At 49.3% G+C, this 24,255-nt stretch overlaps 1 protein-coding gene across 5 annotated transcripts in view; it reads left to right on the top strand.

Moving 5' to 3' along the window:
* SLC7A7 (solute carrier family 7 member 7) overlaps window positions 1–24,255 on the top strand; it is a 74,824-nt gene that overhangs the window by 32,244 nt on the left and 18,325 nt on the right. For 2 of the 5 annotated variants that reach the window (XM_072761197.1, XM_072761198.1), the window contains exon 3: window positions 12,266–12,800. In XM_072761197.1, the coding sequence (XP_072617298.1) occupies window positions 12,308–12,800 (493 nt within the window). In that variant the 5' untranslated portion in view covers window positions 12,266–12,307. Of the gene's footprint in view, window positions 1–6,278; window positions 7,491–7,767; window positions 7,932–10,414; window positions 10,961–12,265; window positions 12,801–24,255 lie in introns of those variants that run through there. The other 3 variants (XM_072761196.1, XM_026007494.2, XM_026007493.2) reach the window with 3 other exon arrangements.

Genomic DNA, 24,255 nt, shown 5'->3' with positions numbered 1-24,255 from the left:
ACAAAATCCAAAGGCAGAGAAACAGTGGGGGTGAAACAAGAAAGGAATTTATTTCACGGAGGCCAACACTGGGAACAGTGGACTAGCATCCCAAAGACTGTCTCCAAAGTGCCAAAATACTTCTGGGCTATATGAGGAAGATGCCAGGCAAAGGTGGGTGCATAGGTGCAGGTGGACAGTGAAGGTCAAATCGTTGTCTTGGAGTCAATCCCAAGTGGTGTCTTCCTGGCTTAGGGCAGTCTATTGCTTGAGGGGGTGGTTTCCTTCCCATCTGAGCCAAGAGCAGAGCTGGAAAGAAGAACCCAAGAAGGAGGCTTAAGGTCAAAATGGAGGCAGCAGAAGTCTTTCAAGGTGAATGTTGGGAAAGGAAGTATCCTTTTTTTTTTTTTTTTTTTTAAGATTTTATTAATTCATGAGAGAGGCAGAGAGAGAGGCAAAGACACAGAGGGAGAAGCAGGCTCCCTGCGGGGACCTCAATGTGGGACTGATGTGGGACTCAATCGGGGACTCCAGAATCAGGCCCCTGAGCCAAAGGCAGACGCACAACCACTGAGCCACCCAGGCGTCCCAGGAAATATCCTTTGTAACTATAATGGGAACTTGATCTGGAGAAGGCGATCAAAGAAGCCTTTCTTGAGGAAGAAGTCTTGGAGCTAAGATCTGATTTCATTTTTGTAAGGGCTAACACCACATATTGTCTAGTATAATCCTTGGAGCAACCTGAGGCAGGTACAGAAGTCCCCCCTTAAGCATGGTTTCACTTTCCACAGTTTCAGTTATGCACATTCAGTTGCTCTGTGGAAGCAGTTGATCCTTCTGACAAATTGTGAGGAGGCCAGTAGTAGCCTCACTAAACTACAGTGCCTATGTCATTCACCTCACTTCATCTTATCATCTTATCACAAAAGAAAGATGAATACAGTACAGTAAGCTATATTTTTGTCATTTATTTATTTGAGAGAGAGAGAAAGAGGACAAGCATGAGGGCAGAGGGAGAAGAGAGAATCCCAAGCGGACTCCAAGCTGAGCGTGGAGCCAGATGTGGGTCTCAGTCTCACAACCCTGAGATCAAGACCTGAGCTGAAACCAAGAGTAGGATGCTTAGCAGACTGTACCATCCAGGCAGCCCAGTACAATAAGATATTTTGAGGCCACATTCACATAACTTTTATTACAGTATATTGTTATAACTTTTTATTACTGTTATTAATCTCTTACTGTGCCTAACTTAGAAATTAAACCTTATCATAGGTATGTCCATGTAGGAAACACACACACATTATATATATACACACACACACACACACACACACACACATATATATATATTATATATGGTTTGGTATTATCCATGGTTTCAGACATCCACTGGGGTTCTTGGAAAATATCCCCTGTGACAAAGTGGGATTACTGTACTAGTAGGTAGTAAACCCAAATCTGTAACTCCTTCCTCTTTATTTAATCGTTTATTTGTCTTGGAGAATTCACTTATCCTTTTCATTTTTTAAAGATTTTTATGTATGTATGTATGTATGTATGTATGTATTTATTCATGAGAGACAGAGAGAGGCAGAGACACAGGCAGAGGGAGAAGCAGGCTCCACGCAGGGAGCCCGATGTGGGACTCGATGCGGGTCTCTAGGATCACGCCCTGGGCTGAAGGCAGACGGTCAACCGCTGAGCTAGCCAGGCATCCTAAATTCATTTATCCTTAATTTCTTCATTAAAAAAAAAGACCCTTAATATATCACATTTCTGAAAACATTTGAAAAATGATATTGTAAGTCCAAATGCTTTATAAATGGTGAAGTGCCTACAAAAGTGCCCATTACTCTGTGCTAGGCTAGACAGTTAATGCATGCTGACTGGGGGAAACTGAGGGAGTGGTGCAGTGGCCTTACTGGAAGTTTATCATTTCCTTCTGCATGATTGGGAAGTTTTTCCACAGGAGGTGGCTCTGAGCTGTGCTTTGAAAGAGGGGAAGGGTGGATCCTGGTTTAAGAAGTTAAAGCAGCTGTTCCAATAACAATAAGAATGGTATAGGCTAGGGCTGAACCAGAAGAAAGGATGGAAACAAAAGAAATTTGGCTATAAGCCAACAGAGGGATCCTCCAAGATTAAGCAAGGGCATTAAGACACTAAAGAATTATCACCATCTTACATTCATACACTTAGATTAATACACCATCTACATTCATTTTCACTTACTGAAACACTGCTATATAAATGATTTCACGTGATTATTTTTAAGATCTTATTTATTCGTGAGAGACAGAGACAGAGACGTAGGGAGAGGAAGAAACAGGCTCCCTACAGGGAGCCTGATATGGGACTCAATCCCTGGACTCCGGACTCGACTCAAGGATCATGCCCTGAGCAGAAGGCAGACGCTCAACCACTGAGCCACCCAGGTGTCCCTGATTTCACATGATTTTCATAATAAACCTGTGAAGTAGATATGACAGTCAGGAAGCAATTCGTTATACAGATTGCTCATAGTTTTCAGAGATCAGGAAATTGAATCAAAACGTGGTTGTGGATTTATTGTTTTACAGTTGTGATAATTCCTGAACGCCACTTTCCCAAACCAGGCTCCATAAATCTTTGGCTGGTTCTGAGATAGCACTTGGAAACCCATTATATAGTTTACAGTTGGCAAGTCAAATAGAAGCCAAGCGGTGGAAACATAACCTTAGTGTCAACATTCAAGACTGACAGGAAAGATGACAAGCTAGCATTACCACCAACACGATATAAAGGAATTGAACCAGCAAGACTCCTATCTTCCAGTAGCTCACACGACTAAGGGGATGCCATAAGTTTGCAAAAATATAAGAAAGGGCACACACAATAAGGTGAACAAATAACATGAACAATGATTCCACAGGCAGAGATGAACACACGCAATACTTTAATTCCTGTGGGAGTCAAGGAGCCAGAGCTGGAGAACTCTGGGGGCAGGATGGGAAGTTTAATTGGGAAAACTGAGAAATCTGAGAGGGGAAAGGTCTTTGGAAAGAAGACAAGTTCAGCCTTTGACGTGGTTGGTGTGATGTGGACAATCCATGGGTTGTAAATAGCAGGAAATATGGGTTAGGATTCTGAGAGTGAGAACATTAGTGCTGACAGCTAACATCAGCAGTATTCTCAGTGCCCTCATGGAACACTGTGGCAGGGGAAGGCGTCTGGCAAGTGGACAGCATCTTTAGTGACCTCACTAGACTCAAGTCACAGGAAAGCAGCTTCCTCATCCACAAGGAGGTGTCTTTGAGACTCTTGATTTCATCTGGCAAAGGCTGGAATTGAGTAATGTGGAGCGTCAGGAATCTGAGCTTCATGTCTTTCCTTTCTTAAACTCCTTTACCTCTCAAGGAGAGGTTCAATAGGGTTATTCAAATATCCTTCTGTATGGTCTGTACACAGTAACTGTTGTACAAGTGCACTGCTCTGAGAAATTAGGTACTTTTAATTTTTATTTAAAAATTAAGTTTTTGGGATCCCTGGGTGGCGCAGCAGTTTGGCGCCTGCCTTTGGCCCAGGGCGCGATCCTGGAGACCCGGGATCGAATCCCACCACGTCGGGCTCCTGGTGCATGGAGCCTGCTTCTCCCTCTGCCTGTGTCTCTGCCTCTCTCTCTCTCTGTGACTATCATAAATAAATAAAAATTAAAAAAATAAATAAAAAAATAAAAATTAAGTTTTTAAAATTAAGTAATCTCTATGTTCAACATGGCACTCGAAGTTGGGACCCTGAGATCAATAGTTAGTGACTAAACCAGCCAGGTGCCCATGGGAAATTAGGTGCTTTAAAAACTGTTGAAATGAATAATAACGACACTTGAGAAAATGTAAGTGAAGCCGACTCAGGATGACCAATTCTACCAAAATTTTAACTTGTTCTGCTTTTTGCAAGCTTATGAGCAAACTGAAAGTGGAAGAGGAACAAACTATTTGGGAAGTGTCTTATTTTACATTCCTTCATTATCTTCCTCCTTAGGTCAGCTCAACAATGAAATCACTGTCACCCCATGCAAGAAGTGTGGAAGCTAAAGGCTACCCTTTGCACAATATGTTGCTTTGTATATCATTTCCTTATTACATAATTTATTGTAACATTCATTTTCTTTTCCCATGGCTGCTAAATCCTTCGGGGTAGCTTTTGTGTTAAATCACCCAGCTTCAAGATGGGTAAATTATGACCTCGGGCTACACTCTTTTTTCTTGCTTGGCAGCTGGGAAGTCTCTCAGCTGTGTCTTGCCACCGGGCTGGTCATGAAGGGGGTTGGCTCTTTGTGTATCTCTGCAGAGGGGCAATGCTGGCTTTAAAAAATGATAAAGTTGGACTGTCCAAAAGGTGTACACAAAAATCGAATTATTTACAAGTCATCTTTTAGCCTTAAAGCAGGGTGAAAAAAGCGTTTCCAGACCCCTTTTCTGAATTAGGCTGGCAATTCCCTCTTTTGTTGAGTCCACGCTGTCACTGGGGCTCTTTAGAGACGTCAGAAAGACGCTTTGGGGACTCCAACCACTACAGCACCCTAAGACAGGGTATTTTTTTTTAAGATTTTATTTATTTATTTATTTATGAGAGAGAGAGAGGCGGAGACACAGGCAGAGGGAGAAGCAGGCTCCGTGCAGGGAGCCCGACGTGGGGCTCCATTCCGGGTCTCCAGGATCAGGCCCCGGGCTGAAGGCGGCGCCCAACCGCTGCGCCACCGGGCTGCCGGGGGTATTTCTTGTTAAGTGCTGCCTCCTGGCGGCGGCTCTACGGCCCGACGCCTTCCCAGGCCGGGGGAGACCGCTTTCTGGGGCTGGGGACCTCGGAGCTGATGCAACAGCTCCCCCGGGGGCGGGGAGCGGAGACGCCCGTCCCACGGACCCCTCCCCTGGCCGGCGGGCCCCGCCCCGCCCCCCTCCTCCACGGGCTTCGCAGTCCCGAGTCCCTCCGGAGACTCAGCCGGGCGTCTCGGGGCCGGAGGCGGGGCGCCAGGGTTTGGGGCTCTCTCCCGGGCCCGCGTCGGGCCGCCTGCGCCAGCAGGATTGGGAGGGAGGGCAGAGGACGCTGAGCGTTCCCGGGGCGGAGGACGGCCAAGGGTACCCGCGCTCATTCCCCGTCCCAGGGGCAGCGCCGCTGTGCCCCAGTGAGGAGGCCGGGGGAGCGGGTCGCGGGGCCCTCCGTTCTCGGACCCAGGCGCCCTTCGCCTACACCCAGCCCACCCTGCGGCCCCAGGGCTTCCTGGAGCCCGGGGAGGGGCGGGCGCCGCCAGGTGGGCTGGGCTCCTGGTCCCTCAAGGCCCACCCCGGGTTGGCCTCCGTAGCCGAACCTGGACATGGGGAACAGCTCGGGACTGAGCTCTAAGAGGCATAGAAGGCGGCCGGTGGCTGGGTTGGGGTTCGGGAAGGCGAGGTCCCCGGGCTGCAGACCCGGAACAGCCGGGAGTCAAGGGAAAGAGGCTAATAGAGACCCGGCGTGGGACGCCCGGGTGGCTCCGCGGTTGAGCGTCCGCCTTCCGCTCAGGGCGTGATCCCGGGGTGCCGAGATCGAGTCCCGCTTGTGGCTCCCTGCCCCCCCCCCCACCCCGCCTATGCCTCTGCCTCTCTCTGCGGGTCTCTCATGAATAAACAAAATCTTAAAAAAAAAAAAAAAAGGACCCGACGTTAAGGGCCGGGAGGGCGAGGCAGGGCGTGGAGGAGGGGAGTGTGGGAGAAAGGGGCAAAGGTGAGGTCAGGCAGCCGCTGGGCGGGGCGGAGGACTGTGGGCCCAGGGTCACTGCGACGGGGGAACTGCGGGAGGGCGTCCGGGAAGAAGAGGTCACGCTTGAGGCTCTGCGGCTCCACTCGACCGACCTCGCCTGCAGACTCGTGAACCTGAGCCCTCGCCTCCCCTCTGCCTCGCCCAGGGGCCCACGCACCTTGCTCTCGCCGCACCCACACCGGTCACCTGAGCCTGGATGTGGGACAGCAGGGGCCAGGAAAGCGTGTGAGATGAGGGGGGGTTTTGTTTTCCCATTAATGAAACGAAATGTTCATTTCAAACCTGTATAGGCCTCCCAGTCCAACTGAAAATTATGCCCTCCCTCTCCCTTCAACCCATTACTGTCAAAAAAGAATACATACTTCCAAATCCTTGCTTAGTTTAGGAGCCCAAGAGCCACAGGATAGGTGGGCCAGAAGGGCAAGTTCAAGGACATTCCCAGAGTCCCTGCCTCTGGGCAATCAGTGTAGGAGGAACAGCATTGTTTATTCATGCATTTGTTCTTCCAGCCATTATTTCTGACTGTCTACATATGCTCTGCCCTGGGGCCACAGGGTGAATGGTAAGCCGCTCTGGTGTTGCTCACATTCTAGTGAGGGAGGTGACAGCAAACATGCAAATGAACTCTGGGCGGTGGTGCCCTGGAAGAAAAGTCCAGTATGGTGAATGGATGAAGAGGGAAGAAGTCGCTCCTTCAGAGACTCCTTAGGGAAGACCTCTGGTAGTGTGATGTCTAAACATAGACCTGAATGGAGTGAGTAGAAGATGAACAATGTCACCGGGAAGAATGTTGCAGGCAGAGGCCACAGCAATTGCGAAAGCTCTGAGAAGGGGCATATCTGTTGTGTGGTAACGGCAAGGAGGCCAGGGTGGCTTCAGTGGAGTGACAGTGCAGGGGCCAGTGCCAAGGGGGGGTGGTGGCTTTAGGGCTGTCTTCTAGGACTTCCCTCATTTACCCCTTGGGCCTGACTCCAGAGTGGAGTTAAGGGGCAGGCCAGCTGGGCAGTGGCCCAAGTGTAGAATGGCACTGTTCTGCTTGGAGTAATCCAGACATTTGGTGCCAACGAACTCCAATTTCTGTCCATGTGTTTTTGTGAACCGTAAGTTGGCTCCATCCACAGACGGAATCCTTGACGACTGCTTATCTGGACTGTCTGTCTCTAGAATAATCTTGCAACACGCAGGTACAGGTATAAGTTGCAGGGGGTAGCCCTGAGACTGGCCAGCTGGTAGTCCAGCTGTATGTAGGCAGAAATCACAGCTGGAATTCTGAAAAAGCACCATGCACTGTGAAGTGCCATTCCCCAAGAGAGACTGATGCTATTGTCTGCAGTTGCAGTGGTTTCATATGGCCACCAAGAAACTACTTCGGAAAGTTGCACGTAAGGAATTCTTGGAATAAGCTCTAATTTCAAATAGAAACAATGAAGCTGATAGTTTTGATTCTGAGAAAATCCGTGTTCCTCCCCCACTGCTCAGTCGACATCCAACAGATACTTAAAAGATCCTGGTTTGAAGGGGTGCCAGCTGGTTAGCTTGCTCAGGGTGCCAGAGCTGGCTCTCACCTGGCTGCACACGCATCGCCGGAATCGACTGGGGACCCGAGCTGGGCGTGGGCTTGTGTTGGGGCATCTGGCTGTATCACTACAAGGGGTCTTCCTCAGTATGTGTTGCCTGACATGGGGGCTGAGTTCCAGGGCCCAAACGATGAATCCTATACCCTCTGCAGGACCAAGGTTAGTATGGGAGTGGGAGATGGGTAGATGGGATGAGGGGAACAGGCAAATGGTAAAGGGCGACAGGAGGGCACTGTCAGTCACTGGGACCGCTGGGACGTAGGGCAACAAGGAAGATCAGGGCTGAGGTGGGCAACGGGAGGAGCTGAGACTTGAGTAGAGTAGGTTCCTAGAGGCCGGCAGGCGACGAGGTCCTCTGGGTCTGACCAGGCAGTCCAGGCTCCAGCCCATCCCCTGGCCCCTCCCCGCTGCCGGCCAGAGTCACACATGTGTTTTCCTGTTTTCCATTTCGGTCCCCGTCACCCTCTGCCTTTTCTGTTCCTCGCAGTCGGCAGCTGCTGCAGCTCGAGCCTTAGCCGGCTTCCCTTCCTAGCACCTTCCCCTCCCCCGCCCCCCAGCGTAGCCCCTCCTCCTCGCACCTGCCCAAAGGTCACGGGACAGGTAAGGGGTGGGAGAGGCGGGAGTGAGGGCGAGAGGGGAAGTGCAGGAGGATGGAGTTGAGCGTCCTGAAAAGTGGCCGGTTGGACACCCAAGAGGCTGTAGTCTCCGGGTCCTGGCCCGGCCCTCCCGGGGCAGAGCCCTCTGCCCACAGACTTCAGCCCTACGCTGATGGGAGCCCTGGCCACAGGAGTAAACAATTTCTTGTTTCACTTTTTTTTTTTTCTTTAAAGGGACTATCTAGCCACAGTGGGACATAGAAAAACAAATGGAGAGCTGGGGAGGGAGGAGCTGAGCTTCCAGCTTGGGGTGATGGGGGCATCCAGCTGCGGCTCACTGTACGTATTTTCTGCTCATGCTGTTAGGGGAGGCAGCACAGACCAGTTGGAGTTAGGAAGGCAGGACACCGGGTGCCTGGGGTAGAAAGTGTCTTCTCACTTGAGCTTGACGGAGCAGCCAAGACCCCGGACTGTGGGCTGGCTCCTGGAGGAAGCATGCCTTGGAGTTGCCATTCAGGGTGGGATTGGGGCCGGGGGAGGGGGTGGGCTCCACTGGCTGATGTGCTGGGCATGGGGGGGGGGGGAGGCCCTGTGCCTGTGTTCCAGGAACCCCCGAATCTGAAACTTCACCCATAGGCTGAGTGTTGCCCTGGGACCTCCACGAGGTCCTTAGAGATGATGAAGGTGCACCTCAGGCAGGAAGAGGATGCGGTGCTGTGTATCAGGAACGCTGATACCCCCTAGGTTCCACACTCTACGAGGCTCTCCTGTAAATCCTAGGGCTGGGAGCGCCCTTTGGGAGAGGCGGGTCCCCGCTGGGGGAATGGTGGAATTACTTACTGCCTGAGAACCAGTCTCAGGGAGGGACGTGGGCTGCGGAAGACGGTGCCTCCCTGCCGTGGCCGCTGGGCTACGCAGTGGCTGAGGAAGGAGGGGGCATCTGTTCTCCAAGGGTGGCCTCCCGGGTGCAGCCGGTGCGGTGCGGACGGCGGTGGGCGAGGCGCCGGCGCCGGCGGCACCTCCCGGGGCGGCCGCCAGGGTGCGCTGTGGGCGGGAGTGTGGGCCTCGGCCCCCGGTGATCCCCGAGGGCTCCGACGGCTTCTCCCAGCCTGGGGCCGAGCCCCGCGCCTCACCTGCTCTCTCGGTTTCCCCTTGCCTCGTCCCCCCGCGTCCCTTTCCTTGGCGTTCCATTAGGACGCTGGGCCCACCCCTCGGTGCCACTAGGTTCGGTCTTAAAATGGCAGGCGGGGTGTGTGGGTGTGTTTCCGTGCGGTTTTGTTTGCTGAGCAGTGGGCAGCGCAGCGGTGGCCCGGCTGCCCGGAGGGCCGTGGTCGCCCCTCACCCCTGCGAAGGGATGGGAAGGGGGGGGGGCAGGGAGGCGGCCGGCTCTGCGGGGGTCGTCAGCCTAGGCTGCAGGCCGGGGTGGCAGAGGCTTTCCCCCTCACGCCGACCCCCAGGTGATTCAAGAGGGAGCCACCTGCGCTGTTTCCCCTCTGAGGGGGCGGGCCGGGCCGGGCCGGGGAGACGGTCCCTGCCTCCCGCGCCGGTCTGGCACCCCGGCTGGGACTTGGTGCCTGCTGAAGGGGCTGCGGGCAGGATTGGATGAGATAGGGCACTGGGAGCTGAGCGGTGTGTCTGGCCCCGGGTAACTGCTCCCAAAGGGCAGCTATCCTAGGAGCCTGGGGAGGGCAGCTGGAAGAAAACGAGTTTCCTCTGCAGGGATTTCCAGCTCTTTGTGAGGATGGCTTGGGAGAAGCATGGTCTCTGGGAAGGCTGACACCAGGATATTCCTCCCAGTTCAAAGTAATAATAATAAGGGGCTCGAATGCAAAGTCATAGGGTAGAGAGAAGCCACCCTCCCACCCCTTGGGGATCTTTAGATCTTCGTTCTCTGGTTGTAGAATAACCAGAGAGGGTTAGAAAGACTGTGGGAAGGAACCGACAGATTTCAGAATGGATAAGATATATTTTTGTTGGTAAAAGAGACCCAGAATATCAGATTGAAATAGACTATGAAGATAGAATATGTGATTTCAAAAAAATGCTTCACTTCTGTCTGTTCTGGGCCTATGTGTCCAGGATAGCTCAATGAAATCTACTTTCCTCATATATTCTTTTTTTTTAAGATTTATTTATTTATTCATTCAGAGAGAGCAAAGAGAAGAGAGGCAGAGACACAGGCAGAGGGAGAAGAAGGCTCCATGCAGGAAGCCTGATGTGGGACTGGATCTCCAGGATCACACCCCAGGCTGCAGGCGGCGCTAAACCGCTGCGCCACTTTCCTCATATTTTTAGGAAACTGGAGTAATCTAGTATTGGGGGAAGGTGTTTATAGGAATATCTGGTTTCTCTCAAGGATGAAAGTGGGGAGGGGATACAGCCAGGGCTTTGAGTCTCATTTCTTGACCCTGTTTCCTTGGAAATAGCTTGAGGCTCCGCCCTGGGTCTGAAGGGAAGTGTGCAGAGTTCCTCTCTTAGGAGGCCCATCACAAGACCATGAGGCAAGGCGTGGGGACTGCACTTACATTTCCTTCACAGCAAGACACCTTTTATGGCACACTTGCCACCTCCCTGCCTTTCTTCTTTCTTGTTAGGGGAGTTGGGGCGAGGGTGAGGCCTGCAGGACAGAGGGTTGTGCATTCCTTTTTAGCTACTTGCCTCCAGGCCAGCTTCCCTGGGGCTGCAGAAATTGCACCTGGCCACCATCATTTCTTCTGAGTCCTGGAGCAGCGCTGACAAAGGAGATTCCTGAGAGCGCCTTCTTATCATGGAAAGTGCTGAGCCAAGAGCTCCTAGCTGCCCCTTTTGCAGATGTGAAAGGCCAGTGAACCTTGGACCCAGACAGTTGCTTAACACTCCTCTCCTCCTCCCTCACTCCCTCCACCCATCTTAACTTCTCGATTTGATTTAAATCCGTAAGCATTTGCCTGGCCTTTCCTTTTACTGCTGGTTGAAAAGGAGGAGTGGTCAGGCCACAGTTCCTAGGCGCTGCATGCCTGTGACTGCCACAGCGGGAACCTGCTGAAACCCAGGGTGAGGGAGTGAGTGTGCTTCCCCCAACCCCTGCTCGCCCCCCATCCCGGCTCACCTTGCCCAGCCCTGTGCTGTCCAGTCACTTCCTCTCCCCAGTGCCTATGGCGCTGGTACCTCTCCCCTTGCTGGAGCAGCCTCTCCTCTCTTCCTCCCTACCTGTCTCCTGCTCTGCGCTGCCAGGCACCTGCGGATGCTTCAGCGACTTCCTTGCCTCCGCTCTGCGTCTTTGGGTGCGCTGCGTCCTTGGGTGCCGTCTCTCCAGCTGTAGTTCCTGGGTGGGGAGCCATCATCAGCTGCCTCCAATCATCTTGAGGTTGGGCAGTCCCTTTGGATCACCCTTCTCTCACTCATACTTTGGGTGATGCAACTACGCGGATGTGAGGAAGTTGACAGCAGGAGACCTGGAATACTAGGGGCTGGGAAAGATGTCTGGGAAGGAAAAGCAAGGAAAAGAGGAGAATAATCTGTCCTTTTGCTTCCAGGCGGAGCGGGGCTGCTTGGGCTTTGCTAGGGCAACCCACTTCACCTAAGGGTGGTTAAGAGAGGCTCCCTGATCGGGGGTGTGTGTGTGGGGTGGGGGTGTCTGTTCTAGGTTTCCAGCAAGAGATCCCTGAAGCCAGAGACACTGTCCTTGAGGGGGGAAGAGAAGTTTGTGAGGAGAACCCACAGATAGGCTGCTTGTAAGGCTGGTTCCTAACATTGCAGCTGAGCATAGATCATAGATGAGACTGAAAGTAGAAGGTAGACAGACTCTTTTGGGGTGAGGCCAAAAAACGCAGACTTGAATCATGATGGTTATACCTGGGAACTGCCAACTTGCCTTCTATCGAAGCAGACTCAAGTAGAACCAGGATTTAGGTTTCTATTTTGTAAATCTGGTGGGCAGCACCATCCTAATGAGGAGAAACAGCCGCTTTCTCTCTAGGGAATGAGTGCTTTCCCTTAAAAATTTCACTTGGGGTTATTTTATTTTTATTAGAGTGAGTGAGAGAGAGCTTAGCTCCAGCTGAGGGATGGGCTGAGGGAGGGGGAGGAGCAGACTCCCTGCAGGGAGTGGTATGCAGGGACCCCGGGATCTCCATTTGAGCCGCCCGACCTCAACCGCTCAACCCCTGAGCCACCCGGGTGCCCCCCGTTGGAGTTATTTTAATGAGCAGACTGGGGAAGAGGCGTTAATGGGAGGTGGGAGGCGAGCGAGGGCTCTGAGAGTTGGGGGGACAGGACGTTGCCCATGTTGACCACTATGGGCAAGAGTTCTATGTAATTGCCAACCATCTGATCTAGATCTTTCTCTCTCTTCCGTAGAGGCATGCCAAGAAGCTGGTGACGGCTTTCTCCTCTTCCGCCATGGCTGAGGGCATTAAGTATGAAGTGGCCTCCCAGCGAGAGGGGGATGCCTCCTCTTTGGCGGATGAAGCCAGCCCAGAGCGGGTAAAACTGAAGAAGGAGATCTCGCTGCTTAATGGCGTCTGCCTGATCGTGGGGAACATGATTGGTTCCGGCATCTTCGTCTCCCCCAAGGGGGTGCTCATGTACAGCGCCTCCTTTGGCCTCTCCCTGGTCATCTGGGCTGTTGGGGGCCTCTTCTCTGTCTTTGGAGCTCTTTGTTATGCGGAATTGGGCACCACCATTAAAAAATCTGGGGCCAGCTATGCCTACATCCTTGAGGCCTTCGGGGGATTCCTTGCCTTCATCCGGCTCTGGACCTCACTCCTCATCATTGAGCCCACCAGTCAGGCCATCATTGCTATCACCTTTGCCAACTACATGGTGCAGCCCCTCTTCCCGAGCTGCTTCGCCCCCTATGCTGCTGGGCGCCTGCTGGCTGCTGCCTGTGTCTGTAAGTGGGGCCAGGGCAGGAGGTGTGGGCTGGAGCACCAGGGCAGGCTGGGTGGGACGTGAGTCCAGTAAGCCAGGGAGGAGGAGCTGGAAGGGAATGCCTCAAACACCCTTAATGTTTTTATTATTATTTTAAAAATATTTTATTTTTAAGTAATCTCTATCCCCAATGTGGGGCTTGAATTTACAACCCGGAGATCAAGAGTTGTGTGCTCTACCTACTACTGAGCCATCCAGCCCCCTCCTGTTGTTTTTGCATTAGTGTATGCTTTCTGGGAAAATTCAAATGGTAGCAACGTGTAAAAACAGACAGAAATGAGCAACAAACAAAGAGAACAATTTACCTTTCACTCCATCTTCCCATGGTGAGCTCCATTAGCAGTTTGTATGCCCTTTATGACTTTTTCTAATTCCTTCAAGAAGTGTAGAAGTGTGTTTTATTAATTAATATGTTAATTAATTAGTGGGCTCCACACTGGGTGTGGAGCCCAATGTGGGGCTTGAACTCTTGAGCCTGAGATCAAGACCTGAGCTGAGACCCAAGAATCAGATGCTTAACCGACCAAGTCATCCAGGTGTCCCTCAAGCATAGTTTTGTTCTGTTTTTAAAAAATGGGATGTTGTACACATATAGTCCTGCAGATTTTGCCTTTTCCCCAGAAATTTACCAGTAGCGTTTTCTACTTAGAAATCTACTTCTTTTACTTCATGGTATCTCATGATTTTTTTTTTTTCTATAATTTTAAGGGTGTATTGTTTAATTAACGAATCTGTTCTCTATTAGTGGCCATTTAAGTTGGTTCCAGTTTTTCGGTCATACAGGTAATGCTCCAGTGAATATCCTATTGCATTTCCATCAGTTTTTCTATGGGCTGGATTCTTAAAACTGTCATTTCAATCCACCTTCTGCTGACTTCCACCAATCCTGACTTCTGCTCTGTCTCATAAATAACGCATTTAAACCTGCACATTCAACAAAGACACATTGGTGGTACCAAGAAGCTGATCCTTCTCAGCCCTCTCGGTCAGGTGCCTCTTTTCTGGAAAAATGTCCTCCTACGCTGAAACCTTGGAGACCCTTTCCATGCCCCAATTGTGGAGAAGCTCAGAACTTTTGTCATTTTAAGGAGCGACTACCCAGGCGATGGTGGCAGCAGCTGTGGAATGCAGGCGTTTTGTAGCAGGAGCAATCGCTCCCTGGATAAATGCTGGCCAGTCTCTTTTTTTTTTTAAATTATTTTTTTATTTATTTATGATAGTCACACAGAGAGAAAGAGAGAGACAGAGACATAGGCAGAGGGAGAAGCAGGCTCCATGCACCGGGAGCCCGACGTGGGACTTGATCCCAGGTCTCCAGGATCGCGCCCTGGGCCAAAGGCAGGCGCCAAACCGCTGCGCCACCCAGGGATCCCGCCAGTCAGTCTTATATATCTCCTTTTCTTGAGGTTTCTCCACTGCCCCATCTTACTCCTCAGCTTCCTCTCCAGCCTTTTTCGGTTGCAGAGACCTGGGTGTGGGGGCCCCCCTGTGCTTTGTGCATCAGTGTGTGGCTTGGACTCATCTTTGTGTATGGGGATGGTTGTCCCGCAGGGCAGCAATCAAGGAGAGGTGGAAAGCATTGCTGTGAGTTACAAGAAGGAGGTTTTCCCTTGAGATCTTAATGGGATCTGTAATTTCTCTTGTATCATTTACAGATGATCTGGTAGGTTGACTTACTGGTGAAACTAATTTTAGGATCTGTCTTGCGGTGCCCTCAAATGCGGGAATGCAATTACTTAGCTTGGGTGGCATAAGGATTATTCCATCTAAGTAAAATTTCCAAGATGGCTGCATCCCTTTAAGCCGTAGGATTCTATTATTTTAATTATCTTTGTTGCGATCTCGTTAAAACCAACGATATGTCTGCTTGCCTTCATGACTTGGCATTTCTTTTGGTGACTCAGTCACCATTGCGCATCTCAATTGTACAATTGTGCCTTTCCAGGCCGCTGGGGTGGCGATGAGTGTTTACTTCCTCGGTGCCTTCAGAGTGCTGACCCGAGTTCAGTGCATCAGGTTTCATTCTTGATGGTTTCAATTTATGTCATCTGACAGCTATTGTTACTTGATTCTGGCATCGTCCCTACCTCCATCAGTCACCCCTTTTAAATTTGCTGTGTCTACCTTGGGAACAGAGATGTCCTCAAACTTTTCTTTTTTAACTTTTAAAAACATTTTTTAAAATTTAAATTCAATTTGCCAACATATAGTGTAACTCCCAGTGCTCATCCCATCAGGTGCCCTCCTTAGTGCCCATCACCCAGTTACCCCATCCCCAGCCGCCTCCCCTTACAACCCTTTGTTTCCCAGAGTTAGGAGTCTCTCATGGTTTGTCTTCCTCTCTAATTTTTCCCCACTCAGTAATTCCCTCCTTTCCCTTGTAATGTCCTCAAACTTTTGTACATGCAAGTACACCCTTGTAAGAACACATTCGAAGTAGCCACAGTTATGATTAGGCTGCAGAATCCCCCAGTTAATAAAAGACACAGTTTTGTGCATGGATTTATGGCATATATTTGATGCAACTCTGGTAGAGTGACAAATGCACCAGACTTGTGTTTGAGGCTGGGCTCAAGAGTTGTGTTACCTTAGGCAAGATGCAACTTCTGTTTTACTTGCAGGCTACTGCACAGATGAAGTGAGATTCGGTGAAAACCATAAATCATGACCCAAGTGGAAGGTATTGATGATCGTATTTAAATTACTTTCTCTCTTGGCTGCTTCTAGGACTTTGTTCTGTCTCTAATAACTTCCGAGGGACCTAGAGATCTGGAAGAGGTTCAGAGGGCAACCAAGATTGTAAGTAAGAATTTAGGGACATATGATTCATGAGTTTCTTCCTTTAATCTTCTCTAATGAGCGCATTAGATACAGAGATGTGGGAAGACGTTCTGTCCATATACCACCTATGCAGTAATATCTCATTTATCTAACCATAGCCATTCAGGAGAAAGTCAGAAGGTAAGCCTAGAAGCAGACAAGAAAGAGAGTGATTTTATTTTTTAAAAGATTTTATTTATTTATTCATGAGAGACATAGAGAGGGGGCGGTGGGCAGAGACACAGGCTGAGGGAGAAGCAGGCTCTTTGCAGGGAGCCCGACACGGGACTTGATCCAGGGTCTCCAGGATCACGCCCTGGGCCGATAGTGGCGCTAGACCGCTGAGCCACCAGGGCTGCCCAGAGAGTGATTTTAAATGTAATAATCATCAATATGTTACACTTGAGTCATGACTTATGGTTTTCACCAAATCTCACTTCATCTGCACAGTAGCCTGGAAATAAACCATCCCTGCGCTTGCCTAGCGTCATGCAGCTAGTGAGCCCTCCCTCAAACACAGGTCTGGTGCACTTGTCACTCTACCAGAGCTGTCAAAGATTTTTAAAAAATTTATTTATTCACGAGAGACATACAGAGAGAGGCAGAGACATAGGCAGAGGGAGAAGCAGACTCCCTGCAGAGAGCTGGTTGAGGGACTTGATCCCAGAACCCTGGGATCATGACTTGAGCCAAAGGCATAGTATACTCAACCACTGGTTGAGGTACCCCTCTACCAGAGTTGTCAAATATAGGCCAACAACTTATACACAAAGTGAGGACTGAGGCTAAATCTTTGAATGTAGCAAGAGAAGGGATTTAATACAGAACATTCATTCAAACAGAGAACACTTAGGGCACACTGTGCTAGGTATACCACGTAGTGCTTGGAAGCAAGAAATATATGACCCTTGCCATCCATAGTTGAGGAGGGAGACAGATAGGTTGACAAATAATTGTCATGCAATATAATGAGTGTGGTGATAGTGGCACCATAGGAGCAGGACAACTTTCTTCCTGTGGGGAAAGAGAGCTTAGGAAGACATCACAGAGACCATGATGTCTAAACTGAATCTTGGAAAGGTATATAGCTGTCTCCTACAACACTTTTCACAGAAGGAACTGTATGTGAAAAGGTGTGGAGGTGCAAAAAGACATGGAATGTTCAGGGAATTCCAGGTAGTTGGAATGGCTGGAATGTGGGGTAGGAGAGGGTGAGAAGGTAGAGACTGGAAATTGTAGCCCAGGGCCAGCTCCAGGACAGATTTATACATTGTCTAAATAGGTTAGAGTTTATCTGGAAACTGTTGAATGTAACTGGGGAAGCAAAATCAGATTTGCTTGGAAGAAGGACTCTGGTGGCCACATGGAGTGTTTTTGGCAAGCGTGAGAGTCAGAAGGTAAGCAGGCTGGTTTAGGGAACTGAAACCTGAGTCCATATGAAGGATAGCGAAGCCTGCACTGTGGGCGAGGCCTTTGGACCAGAGATGAGGGAATAGATAAATCGTTATAAGGTGGAATTTCTAGAACTTCTGGATAGGACTGTGTGTGTTGGGAAGCACTCAGAGGGAATGCTAAGGGTTCAGGCTTGCACAGGTGGGCAGTGATGGGGCCTGAGTGATGAGCAGGGGGGCATCTGGGACTTCTGCTGGGCTGCTTACATGGCCCTTCCAAGAGCATTTCCTGCCTTGGATCATCATGACCCAGAGTCAGTCATTTTCCCATCAACTGAGTCCTACTTATCTGAAAAAGAAACTGATGAAGGAAAAAAAAAAAAAAAAGAAACTGATGTGTAAAAGAAGATTCCAGCCTATGAACGTTGATAGTGAGCATCCATGTGTAATTTCTAATGACCAGAAGGCATGTGTATTCACTGTCAAGACTTCCTAATACCATACTCCCTGGGAAACCCATCAAATCATCAGGGGATTGCTTGCAGGGCATAGAATCAGAAGAAAGGAAGAAAGTTTTTTTTTTTTTTTTAAAGATTTTATTTATTAGAGACACACACACAGAGAGAGAGAGAGAGAGAGAGAGAGAGAGAGGCAGAGACACAGGCAGAGGGAGAAGCAGGCTCCATGCAGGGAGCCTGACGTGGGACTCGATCCTGGGACTCCAGGATCACACCCTGGGCTGCAGGCGGCGCTAAACTGCTGCGCTACCGGGGCTGCCCAGGAAGAAAGTTTTGACCACTGGAGAAGAACTTACTGAATGTGATGGGCTCTATAAAATATGGAGCTGAGAGGTAGAGTAGGGAACTCATGATGTGGTAGTGGAGACAGGCAAAAAGTAGTCAAACTTACTATATATATATATGGTCAGTGCTGGGAGCCGGTGGAGGGCGTCTTACTCAGGAGATGCCTGCACTCAGCACTGAAGGATGAGATGGAGTCAAGGCGTGATTGAAGTGCGCACTCACCGTGGCCTGCAAAGTCTGCTGCATCTGACTTCTCTCAGACCTCCCTCATCCTCACTCTGTTCCACCTCCACCAGCCCTCTTGCTTTTCCTCTGGATTGCCTGGCCTGTTTCTGCCTCAGGGGTTTTGTACTTTATCCTTCCTTCTGCTGGGAAGGCTCTTTCCCCGGACACCATCAGGACACCATCAGAGCGTATCCCCCTAGTCCATTCATGTCTGTATAGATATTATCTCACCAGAGACTTAGCCTATCTAAAGCAGTCACTTGTAGTTTCCCATCCTGTTTTGTTTTCCTTTATAGCACTTGTCACCACCTCACATTAATTATTTACTTGTTTGTTGTCTGTCTTTCCCTCTAGAGTATAATAAACAACACAAAGTAAGCACTTTGCTTTGCTCACTGCTGAATCTCCACCTAGAACAGTGCCTGGCATCTGCTAGGTACTCAATAAATATGTTGAATGAAGGAGGGGCAAGGACATTCTAGGCACAGGGAAAGGCAACGTAAAGCACAAAGGTGAGAAAAAGTATGGGCTGTGGGGTTTGTGGGGCGGTTGTGGGATGTGAGGGGACAAAGGGAGGCAGGGGGCTAGAGCCCGCGGCAAATGTTCCTAGGGAGCTTAGAGTTTACCCTAAAGCATATGAGGAGCCACAGAAGGGTTTTAAGCAGGGAAACAACGTAGCTGGGGTGGGACATAGGAGCAAGGCTGGTGGCAGAGACGCAGATTAGGAAGCTCTTGTGGCAATCCAGGCAGGACACGACAGAAGCCTGAACGAGGGCAGTGGCAGTGGGGGAGTGTGGCTTACTTAGGAGATGATGTCTCCAGGAAAGGACAGATAGGAGAGCAATTTAGAAGGTATAATCAATATAACCAATAAGACTCATTGGAATGTCTGGTGTAAGAGAGAGGTAGGTGATGAGGAAAACGTTCACCAGCCTGTAAATTCTGTGCCAGAAGGGCTAAGCCTGTCTTATGATCCACTGTATTCCCAGCATAGAAACAAAAAGAGCAGCTTGCTAAAGATTGCTTGAATGAAAAGCTGAGGTTTCTGGTTTGGGCAGTTGGTAGGTGGGGGCATCATTTATGGGGTGGGGAGGATGGAATCATGTTGAATTTGAAATGTATTTGTAGGGGGACGCCCAGCTCAGTGGTTGAGCATCTGCCTTTTGCTAGGGGCATAGTCTGGGGTCCCGGGTTCAAGTCCCACATCAGGTTCCCTGCAAGGAGCCTGCTTCTCCCTCTGCCTATGTCTCTGGCTCTTTCTCTGTGTCTCTCATGAATAAATAAAAATCTTAAAAAAAAAAAAAAAGTTTGTAGGATAGTAGGTGGACTTGGAGCTCAGATGGGCAGGAGATTGGCAAGTGCATTGTGAATATCTGTCGAATGTTCATTTTCCCAGCACTACTCATCTTTATGGAGCTCTTGGGTGTGTGTGCGTGTGTGTGTGTATGCGCGCGCGTGCATGAGCGTGTTGGGCGGGGGGTAGGATGGGCAGCCCACTACAAGATTACAATGGATTATGATGAGTGTTGTGATTTCTGAGGTGCAGGGAGCCACAAGGGGAAACCCATGTTAGCCTAGGAGTTTAGAGACTTTCCATAAGGAAGTTTGACACTTGAATGATGAATTAACCAAGTAGAGAGGGCAGAGGAGCATCTCGGGCAGCAAGAACAGAATGTATGAAAACTCAAAGACAAAGAAGGACATTTTTGAGACTCCTTTCAATAAAGGAGTTCAGGGTGGGCTGCAGTATTGAGTTTAAGGTAGGAAATGTTGAGAGCTGGCCTGTAGCGGTAGGTGGACTTGGTAGGATAGGTTGTTCAGGGCTTAATTAATTAATTAGTTAAAAAGATTTTATTTATTTATCCATGAGAGACCTAGAGAGGCAGAGACACAGGCAGAGAGAGAAGCAGGCTCCGTGCAGGGAGCCCAATGTGGGACTCGATCCCAGAACTCCACGATCACACCCTGAGCCAAAAGTAGACACTCTACTGCTGATCCACCTAGATGTACCATGTTCAGGGCTTTTTAAACTGTTCTAATTATTATTGTTATATAACAAATCACTTAAAATTTAGTGGCGTAGACTAACAGCCATTTCATTCATTCATTTATTTTTAAAGATTTTATTTGAGAGAAAGAATAAGCAGCAGGATGGGGAGGGGCAGAGGGAGAAAGAGAAGCAGACTCCTTGCAAAGCAGGGAGCCCAACATTGGTCTTGATCCCAGGACCCCAAGATCATGACCTGAGCTGAAGGCAGATGCTTAACTGACTGAGCCACCCAAGTGCCCCTATTCATTCATTTTTAAAGTAATTTCCACATCCAATGTGGGGGTTGAACTCACAACCTCAAGATTAGTAGGAGTCCGTTCTACTGGCTGAGCCAGCCAGGTGCCTCACAGCCATTTTATTCTTTTATGGTTTCTGTAGCTCAGGAATTTGGAAAGGGCTATGTGGGGTAGTGCTGGCTGAGGGCCTCATGTGGTTGTAGTCAGATGGTGGCAGGAGCTAGAACAAGAGAGTGCTGAAGAAGATGGGGCCTACCTGGGCATCTTTTTCTCTTCAAGTTGTGCTAGATGGGTCTTTCCATGTAGTCTCTCCATATGGACCATGTTGAGTTTCCTCACATAATGGCAGCCCCATAGCAATCAAACTGTTTACTTGGCAGCTGAAGACTTTAAGAATGTAAGCAACCAACCAAAGGAAAAGCTGTGTTGCCTTTTATGACCTAGCCTCTGAAATCACAGGGCATCTTCCTGCTGTACTCTATAGGTAGAAACATTCATAGGAGACTCTCTATTCTTAAGAGAAGAGGCACAGACCCTACTTCTGGATGGTCAGAATGTTAAAGTCACATTGTATAAAAAGTATATGGGTTGGCAGATATTGTTGAGACATCTTTGGAAAATATAGTCTGTTGCACAAGCCAAATTAAGGAGTTTGGTGGGCTTTCTCCTAAGACAGTGAAAAACCTCTTAAGGCAGTGACTTGTGTCATTTGTGATTTTTAGAAAGATTACTCGGACTTCAGTTTGCAGAACTGAAAGCAGGGAGACCAGTTAGGAAGCTCTTGCCATGATCTCAGTGAGCGATGATGGTGACTTGGACTAAAGTAATGGGCGGAGAGATGAGAAGATTGGGTTAAGACTTGGACACTGATTAGATATGAATAGAGGTTGAGGAGGATAGGATGGGCAGGTTTCTGGCTCAGGCACCTGGGTGGATGGTGATGCCAGTTACTTACAGGGAGTTAGACTAAGGGAGCAGTAGGTTCAGAGAAATTGATAGGATAGGTTTAGGATAGGTTGAGTGTGCACCTGCTGATGTCCAGTAGGTGGTTGGGTATCCATATGTATCTGAAATCACAACAGTTGGGCTGGTGATATACTTTTGGGAATAATCGGTATAGAGATGGTCATTGAAATCAGCAGATGAAATGATCTTGGGACAGGTTGTAGCAAGAGAGGAGGAAAGAACTTAGGACAGCATTCTCAGGAATGCCAACATTGAGGGATAAATATTCTACAAAAAAGGAGAAGTATCTAGAGAGATAAGAGGGAAATGGGACATGGTGAATGGAAAGAGAGCAATCTGAGAAGGAGGTGGTGGCCAACAGTGTGCAATCTGCTAAGAAGACAAGCTAGATCAGGAGGGCAGTTGCTTGAATATATCAATAGGAGGTCACTGTGACTCTGGAGAGGGAAATTTCAGGTCAGTGAGGGTAGAGTCAATTTCAGAGAGACTGTTTATTCATCCAGTGAAATCTGAGTATCTACTATATGTCTACCTCTGGGCCGGGCCCTAGGGATTCAAGGATGATTGTTACTCACTTTGCCCTCATGGAGCACCCAGTTGATGGTAGAGACAGATATATTAACCATTCTATGACAGTGTGGTTAGTGTGAGAATCCCAGGGCAGGGGCAGCACACCCAAGGGTGGTGGGTTTATGCTCAAAAGTAGCCTTTGTGGAGGAACTGTTAAGATAAGAAATGGAATGTCATTTGGAATTGGCAAGTAGGAGGTCAAGGAAAACTGTCTTCAGTGGAGTGGTGGAGTGGATATTAGTCAAATGGAAGGGAGAGAATGTGGATACATTTTCCAGAAGGCCGATTCTGAAGATAAGAAGGGCAGTTGTTAGAGGGAGGGATCAAGGTTGAGGGAGGAGTTTATGGGAAAGACTTAAGTCTGCCTTAGGTTGGTTTGGGGGTATATTCCTGGAAAGGTTGGATGAAATTATCCTTACCTGACAATAAGGTCTTCTCCCTGGTTGGAATGCTTGGGTGCCCTGAGTCACTATTTCTCTCCCTTGAACAGTACAGAGATCCCCTCATCCCTTTGGGAGGCAGCAATGTTTGGTGGTTAAGAGCATGGTATCAGGTCAAGTTTATTAGTCTCAGGTTCCCCATCTGTAGAATGGGGTCTGTATCTTACAGAGGTGTGATCTATAGTTTTGCCATACTTTTCTCCTTTTCTGTTCACACAGTGACCATTTCTTTTCTATTTTATTTCATTTTATTTTTTATTTTTTATATTTAATTTAATTTTAATTTTAATTTTAATTTTAATTTTATTAGAGATACCGAGAGAGGCAGAGACACAGGCCGAGGGAGAAGCAGGCTCCCTCTGGGGAACCCAATGTGGGACTTCATTCCAGGACCCCAGGATCACACCCTGAGCTGAAGGCAGATGCTCAACCGCTGAGCCACTCAGGGGCCCCACACAGTGACCATTTCAAGAGAGCAATAGTTCTGTTCCTGTCTTGGTGGCTCACTGTCCTTTTACAGGTATAATCCTCCTTTAGAACTGGTGATGGCTACAGCCCTAGACAGACCTTGAAGTCATTTACTGATTGCTTGAGTAAGTTTTTTCTATGCATGGATGACTTCAATGAATCATTGCTGATTTCACTGTCAGGGTAATCACGTGCTGCCCTCTCTGCCAGGAACTTGTCCTCCCCTCCCCCGATGCTAGCCCCTGCCTCTGTGTACTCAGTCCAGGTAACGATGGTCGATGGTCGCGGTGCCCACCTGCACCCCTCTGCACTGCCCCAGACTGGTTGCGGTGCCTCATGCTGACTTTCATGGTACCTAGTTCTTCGATTGTCCATGTTCATTTTCCCGTGAAGGCTGGCGACTGGATCTTTCCAGGGCCTGGAGCACAGCCGATGGCTCAGTACGTACTGGCTGGCTGGCTGGCTGAATGAACGAATTCGGAGTTCTGAAGGAATCTTGCTGTCCTGTTCAGGGTACTATAAATGGTTGCTTTTCCTAACCGGAGAGGTGTGCAGATGGCCCCTCCTGAGGCTGGTTATTCTGGCTTCTCAGGATTCTTTGAGGAATGCTCCAGTTTTCTGCAGCCAGAAGCCCCAACACCCCAGAGGGAGTTTCCTCCTGCATCCTTGCATACAGACAGGGAGGCACGTGGTGTGCTGGAGTGTATACAAGCTTTGGAGCTGGCCCTTGACTGAGCGGCCTCAGTTTTCTCAATTATGAGAGAAAGACAGTGGGCCTACTCTCAGACTAAATTAGATGATATATGTAAGAATGTTGGTGACCTAACACCTTATTGTCAGTCAAAAATGGTACCTCCTGCTGCAAATTCTATTCAGTCACAAGTGTCTTATTCACAGTCACATTCATCTTACTACTTTCTAAGAACTTTACTTTCTACATGCTGTCTTTGGATGACTTACGAGCAGTTGTAGTTTTACAGAGATCAGAAAGAAGGGCTGAGACCTTTCTTCCTCCTTGCTGGAGAGGTGGAACTTTTCTCCTGGCAGAGTCAGGGCTAGGTGTCCAGAAATCTGGCTCCACCCAAATGCTCTTTTCAGAGCCAGCCAGTGAGGGGCCTACTGTCAGCTGTGCTGGATGTTTCTGCTCCCAACTTGTCCTGCCTCCACTTGCCCGCCTTGTGATCTAGGTCCTCTGGTCTAGTTTTCCCCGCTCAAGAAAGCGGAACGGTTTTCTTCCTGTGTTTTCGCAGGAGGTCTGCCCATACTGTACGGGTCAGCCAGCGGCACGTGTTCAGGCTCCGCTGTGAACAGAGCGCTGGTCTTTAGGGATCACGCAGAATCTGTGTCCCTGAGGCTTGGCCCTACTGACTTGCGTGGAGCAGGTGCTTCAACAGGTGGCAGCTGGATGAATGAACAGAAGCCAGGCCTCTAGGTTCGGCGTGGCCGAG

This window comes from Vulpes vulpes, chromosome 6 (genome assembly GCF_048418805.1).
Source record: "Vulpes vulpes isolate BD-2025 chromosome 6, VulVul3, whole genome shotgun sequence".
Lineage (NCBI taxonomy): Eukaryota > Metazoa > Chordata > Mammalia > Carnivora > Canidae > Vulpes > Vulpes vulpes.
Note: the sequence above shows the minus strand (reverse complement) of the source record. Positions and strands in the feature narration are given on the sequence as shown.